The sequence below is a fragment of the Tribolium castaneum genome, chromosome 2 (genome assembly GCF_031307605.1).
Source record: "Tribolium castaneum strain GA2 chromosome 2, icTriCast1.1, whole genome shotgun sequence".
In the NCBI taxonomy this organism is placed as follows: Eukaryota; Metazoa; Arthropoda; class Insecta; order Coleoptera; family Tenebrionidae; genus Tribolium; species Tribolium castaneum.
This window is the reverse complement of record NC_087395.1, coordinates 17222387-17228704: the sequence shown is the minus strand read 5'-3', so window position 1 is coordinate 17228704 and position 6318 is coordinate 17222387. Positions and strand designations below refer to the sequence as shown.

General features: G+C 44.8%; 3 protein-coding genes across 3 annotated transcripts; 2 read left to right on the top strand and 1 right to left on the bottom strand.

Annotated features, from left to right (window-relative positions):
• Positions 1-225: 225 nt before the first annotated feature.
• On the bottom strand, positions 226-2566 carry LOC103314219 (hypothetical protein). The gene is made up of 6 exons (XM_015983164.2): positions 1955-2566; positions 1703-1829; positions 1480-1650; positions 1141-1369; positions 835-1094; positions 226-779 (listed from the first exon to the last, which is right to left on the bottom strand). The coding sequence occupies exons 1-6, from the start codon at positions 2564-2566 to the stop codon at positions 238-240; spliced, it is 1941 nt and encodes a 646-aa protein (XP_015838650.1). The 3' UTR covers positions 226-237.
• Positions 2567-2665: 99 nt separating this feature from the next.
• Positions 2666-3389, top strand: LOC103314218 (hypothetical protein). The gene is made up of 2 exons (XM_008199592.3): positions 2666-2933; positions 2983-3389. The coding sequence occupies exons 1-2, from the start codon at positions 2666-2668 to the stop codon at positions 3330-3332; spliced, it is 618 nt and encodes a 205-aa protein (XP_008197814.1). The 3' UTR covers positions 3333-3389.
• Positions 3390-4541: 1152 nt separating this feature from the next.
• On the top strand, positions 4542-5858 carry LOC103314220 (vacuolar protein sorting-associated protein VTA1 homolog). Its single transcript, XM_008199595.3, has 2 exons — positions 4542-4664; positions 4715-5858. Exons 1-2 carry the CDS (start codon positions 4637-4639, stop codon positions 5818-5820), a joined length of 1134 nt encoding a protein of 377 aa, XP_008197817.1. The 5' UTR covers positions 4542-4636; the 3' UTR covers positions 5821-5858.
• The last annotated feature ends 460 nt before the right edge of the window (positions 5859-6318 follow it).

Genomic DNA, 6318 nt, shown 5'->3' with positions numbered 1-6318 from the left:
TGGGATTATTCCAACGGAGTTGACCGAACACAAACGACATGAATCTTTTTATGAATTATTTGAGGTAATTTATTTTTAAAATGAAGATGTAAACAAGCCTTGACGCAATAATCAATATGATAGAAACGCTCTGCATATAATTGGCGTTTTATTGCTAATTAAGAAATAACCCACATAAATACGGCGGTGTATTATTGGTTGCCTGTCAAAAATAAATTAAACAAAAAAATTTAAAGTCTATTTATTTTTCCGAAATATGGTCTCAAACTGCGACTCATCCGTATACCCATCAAAATGTTGCGAATCGGAATTCTTCAACATGTCCTCAACCACGTACAACATCTTCAACTCGTCTTGAATCTTCCCAATTTGTTCTTTCTTCCAGTCGTTCAAAATGTTCATCACTTGGTCTTTGGAGACAACTTTGGTCAAATCAATAGACTCAATTCCAACAACTTTCTTCACATTTTCCAATTCATTTAGGAGATTTTGGTCGAGGAACACTGTATCATCTCCTTCAGCACTACTACTGATCTTTGGACACTTTTCGATCATTTGTGCATAGTTTGGAGAAAATGGGACACTTGTGGCCTCCTTCTTAATAAAGTCACCATAAGTAGAATGGCCATAAATGACAGATTCCTCAGATATTTCGGCGTATTCAGCGATTAGATAATCCTGAATGGTGTCAATACACAGCTGGACGTCTTTCGGGTGCACCCCCTCATCGTTATAAATGCCTTCCAAGAAGTAAAGGGCCCACTGCAATTGAACGATTCCTAAAAAATTCCATTATTTTACAATTTGTAGTAGGTAATGAAATAATATACTCACCGAGTGTCTCTTTATTTGACTCCTTATTAAATAGTGTCCAAATGACGGCAATAGTGTGGTCAAATTGTAAATAAAACGGGGGCGGTTTTGTCGTAATATGTTTCAATTTCGTCGCCCGCCCTTTTGCTTTCACTCGAAAAGTGTACAAAATTGGTTTATAGGAAGCTTCCTCTTCGGGAACTACAGGAAGGGCCGTCAGATAGTGCGAATTTTCCAAAATATCCTTTATCGTAGCATTTGGGTCGACTAGAACCTTTTTCCTAAAAAGCAAAAAAATATAACTGCTTTTACAAAATTAAATTTTACTTTTTTTCCCAGCCCTGAAATGGGGAGTCAGATGTTTTGGCTTTGGCTGCATCTTCAGTCGGTTTACTTGTATCTTCAGTCGGTTTGCTTGTATCTTCAGGTTCTTCAGTTGGTGTCGCTTCAGTCGGTTCTTCAGTTGGTGTTACTTCAGGAGTTTCAGCTTCAGGTTGAGCGTCGTCTTGTTGGGCATCTTCCGGTGCGTCTGGCGGTGTTTCATCGAGACTTCCTTCTGAAAATAAAATTCGGTAAAATATAAATAAAGTCACGCTTTCATTTCTAAGCTAAAACAGTTAATTTGTTTAAAAGTTTGGATCCCGTCTAGTTAAAAAATATAAGGACCGTCATCTTCTTCAGATCCGAAGGATGTTAGACGTATGGGAAACACGGACTCTCCCCGCGGAAGGTCAAGAGAATCGCGTTTCAGGTCACGAAGTTCGTTAAAAGTGGGTCTGTCTTCACTGATTAAATCGATAGCTGATCTGAGATTACGCAGAACAGGTGGCACGTCATCTGTGAAATACTTTATGAGAAAGCGATTCTAGAAGAAATAAGCGCATCTTACCGCTACCCCGAGATGAAAAATTCCCTGAAGCGATGTGGAACAATAAATAGAGTATTGGAGGCGTGGTTTTATCAAGGTTAAAGTTGATGAAACCTCGCCCTAAGACTAGCGTTAATACCTTGATTTTCTGCCATTAGGGGAATTTTTCACGAGAATTTTAACAACGAACACGCGTGACAATTAAAACGACATTGACTTTTGAGATTTTTATTGTTTCAAAGGTGACTAGCCGTCTTTACTGCCCATTCGGACCCTTGTTGTGGACCTGATTGTTTGTTCCCCCAGCTCTTCGTCTTCTTTAGCTTCGTCTTCTCTAGTTTCGTCTTCTTTAGCATCGCCTTCGTCCCCAGCGGTGGGCTCCGGAGGGGGTGGGGCACCACCGCCACCATCACCTCCACGGTTTAAGAATTTGAGGTGGTTTAGAATCCCTTGGACGTTCGGGGGGTGGTTCCCAAAATCGTCTCTGATGCACTCTAGACAACGAGTCGTCCAGTCCAAATGCTCCTTCGACAGGGTTTGGTTACTGGCCATCATCATAATCGAGCTCAACGCAACTCCAATCGTGTACATTGCGTCCTTTGCAGGATTGGCCATCGTCACATCTTCCGAATCCAACGACCTTGTCTCATCCAGAGCAGTTTGGACCCTAAACTCCTTCGAAACCTTCTCCTCAATATGGGCTTGAAACTCCTTCTCAACCCCGAAAACATCATCCTCGGCCCTCACAGCTTTGGGAGTAGAACTCGGGATGGTGACAACTCCGCCCGGCCTCGGACTTATGCGCAGGATCTCCGGATTGGTGTTTTTGACGAAGGAGATGGTTTGGGACAGCTTTTTCTTGGGGGTACCCGGCGGAGAGCTCATTTTCCCACTGACTGAAATTTGGATGACAGGAAAAAATCGTCAAGTTGTCTGTTGTATTTCACTGAAGTTTGAGAAAATTTGTCAAAATTCTCGTAAAAAATGGGGACCCAGAAAGTCGTAATCCCCAAAGGATTGGTCAAGCCGAACGAGACTACAATTATTGAAATCCCCGGTGCTTTGCAGAACGTGCCCACGGTGGTGGCGCGACCTAAACCCGGCACCAGGGGCTCGCCGGCGCGACGAGCGCCGTCTCCGTACCAGGGGTTCCGACCTGGGGCCGCCTCCTCCCGGGGGAACTCCCCAGCGCGGACGCCCCCGTCGGTGCAGAAATACGCCTCGTCGTCAATGGGCACTCCGGAATCCTACTGTAACAAATCCCGTGTTTTTGTTTTTATCTAACTGTTTTGGGGTTTTAGACAGTCGGTCTGTTTCGTCCGGGGGGCAGAACCGGATTTCGGAAGAAGTGTCTTACTATTCGACCACTCCGGAGGACCCTTGCCCGTGTTCGGGGGAGTCCTCGAGTGGGGGCTACCAACGCTTCGATTCTTCCGATTCCGGGGCTTACAAGCGCTTCGATTCGGACTCTGGCGGGGGCCAAATCACCCCAAACGATGTCATGAACTCGCTGTCGCAGCTGGAGTCGGCTGAACTTAACCGCATTATGGACAACCTCGAGAAGTTCCAGAAAGCTCGAAGAGCCCTAGTGCAGGAAGCCTCGAACCTCCCCACGGCCGGGGACTTGTCCAGCATGTTATTAAATCCTTAGCTTAGTAGTCTTTGTAACTGTCAGTTTTGACAAACCTATTAAAATTTTCGTGTAAATTATGGGCTTATGTTCTGGCGAGAAAAAGAAACGCGCTTTCCGGACCATAATCATCCCTCGAGGCATCATCAACCCCAACGAGTACAACATAATTGAGATACCGGTCAATCTCGACACGAACAGCAATCTGATTGTTAAGGCACGTACTGACGACAATTCCTGCTTTTCAGTAGAGCCTTACCGTGGCAATTTCAGAGATGTGGCCAATGACCTTCCACGAAAGGGCGCTTTGCCACACACTTCCACGCCGTTGCAATCGCAAAGTTTCCCCGGGACCCTCAATAACACCCCCACCCACCACCCGCCGCTCCCGGTGGTCGAAGACCTACGACCGAGGGTGAACACCAGTGCTCAGACGCAGCCCTCCACCAGCGGCTACCAGTCCAGCACGCAGCAAACCTCCAACACTCGCGTTGTACAGCCCCCACCTCCCAACACCGAGGTCCATTCTCCGATTTGCCCCATCTGTGCGCGAGCCTCCTGCTCGTTCAATTTCTCAGCCGAGCGGAGCTACATGCACCCGAGGTATGGCCAGTGCACCCCTCCGTCGAACTTCTACGTGTGTCCGCCTCCGATGAGCAGATGCTACGCCGACCCCACGGTGCGCTTCCCCTGCTGGCCGCCGAAATCACGGAACGAGGATGTGGAACTCAGCAAACTGCTCAATGAAAAAATCGACAAGATTCTCAAACCGATGCTGTTTTCGCTCGCGAAGTCGACGCTTGACGACGTCGAACGGGAAATCGAGAGGAAACCGTCGTGTAGTATTGACAGTAGTTGCTCGTTTTTGTACTCCAAGCCCTGTTATGAACCACCCTATACTTCGAGAAAGTGTGTTATACCGGACGATGACAGTTATGAGACGTACAGGAGACGAGACAGTGATTTTAATGGACGAAGTAGGGCCAAGACGTCGTTTGCTAAGAATAACAATGATTCGGAAAGTTCAAGACGATCTGCAGATCGCGACAGCGACAGCACGAAACCGAGGAGAGAAAATTGTCCACCGCATGCCTCCTGTAACCGGAGAACTAATGTGAGCTTTGGGGGCGAAAGTGACAGAGATGAGTCGCAAGACACTGATGATTTATATTTGAAGGCGTCACGTCACAACCAGTCTTTTACTTCGCTCAATCGCAGAAAGTAAATGATGCACTAAATAGTTTTTACCACAAATATGTAATAAAGATTTTGGCGTTACTGGTGTTGTGTTTATTGGATGACAACATTGTCATTTGTGTTTTGCAATGAATTTCCAAATTGTCAGTAATCATGGTACGACCCGAAACTTGTAAAATGTGAGTTTATTTGTTGATTGATTGTAGAACCAAAGCCAGGCGAAGTGTTGCGTTTGCGAGGCGGTTCGTTCCCGTTTTTCCTGCCGTATCCCATGTGTATGGGTTACCAACACCATTGTTGCCCCAACATTTCTTACCAATGCTTTCCTGGACTGATGTACAACTCGCCTCTAAGTGGCATCAGCAATGGTCCAATAATAATCGTTCCTCTTCCAAATTTCCAACAAATACAAGCTCCCATTCAGGAAGCAGTTCCAGCGGTTTCATACCAGCCGCTGCAAATAAGCGAATGTCCTCCGCAAGACCCTCCTCCAGACGCAAACAGTACTATTATCCCTGACATCCCCAATATCCCAAGCAGTACTACTATCCCCGAGATCTCCGAGAGCCCCGACATCCCCGAACCAGTTATTGAGGAAAAACCGCTCGTTCCTATATCAGACAGTCCCTTCGCTTCGCCCCCATTCAAGAGCTCCTTCAACCAAGCGCGACTCCATAAAGAGTTCTACCCCCACATTCCGAAGAGGCAGCCGAGACCGGTGGTTGTGGAAGTACCTAAAGTGGAACGTCCAAAGGACGAAGTGTTTCATTCGATGGCGGCTGGAAGTTGCACTTGCAGTGATGAATCAGTAAGTGCGCACAATACTGCGATGAGTGTTGAAGAAAGAGAGAAATTAGAAGAGGAAGAAATTCAACGACGAGAAATTGAGAAATATCAGCGGGAACAGGAAGACCGGATTTTGCGCTTTAAGCAACGAATGCTACAACAAGAACTTCAAGAGGGATCGCCAGTGACGCCACAACGAGGGCAACAACAGATGCATGCGTCGCCAGTGACGCCACAGCGAGTGCAACAACAGATGCAAGCGTCGCAAGTGACGCCACAGCGAGTGCCACAACAAATACAAGCGTCGCAAGTGACGCCACAGCGGGTGCAACAACAAGTGCAACAACAACAATTAGATCCTGAGGAAGTGGCTAGATTGAAAGAGGAACGAAGACAATTATTCTTGATGGGTTTAGATAATGAGTTGAGAGAGAGACAGCAAGAATTGGTACAAAAACGTTTCATGGACATATACAGACATAGATGTCGACCGCAAAAATTGAAACCAAACCAAACTTTAATGTAGTAGGTATTGTAGTGCGAACAATAAAATTCTGAAAAATATTTGATTTATTCAGGGCAGGAGTAAATTGCAACCTAAATTTTCTACACCAGATTTCCCTTTTTGTTTTGATTTCTCCTGATTTCTCTCATGATTTACCTGGATTTTCCCGAAGCCTCTCTGATTTCCGCAAGGTTTTCCTATAGACTTCCTCAGATTTTCTCAAGATTTTTCCTAATTTTTCAAAAATATTTCCCGTGAATTAAATACCCATTACCTGTTCACCGCAGATTTTTGTTTATTATTTAATTTGTAATAAATATGAAATCATTGGAGATGTTCATTTTATCGAAATCAAAAGACAAGTCAAATTAAGAAATTTTAATATGATTATTTGATTTAGTGTATTTTTTATCTTTCTCTATGTAATAAAATGGTCATTTGGTAATTTTTTTATTCTACTGATGAAAAATTAATCTCAAAAAATTATGAATTTATCTATACGAGAAATTATAAGTTTTA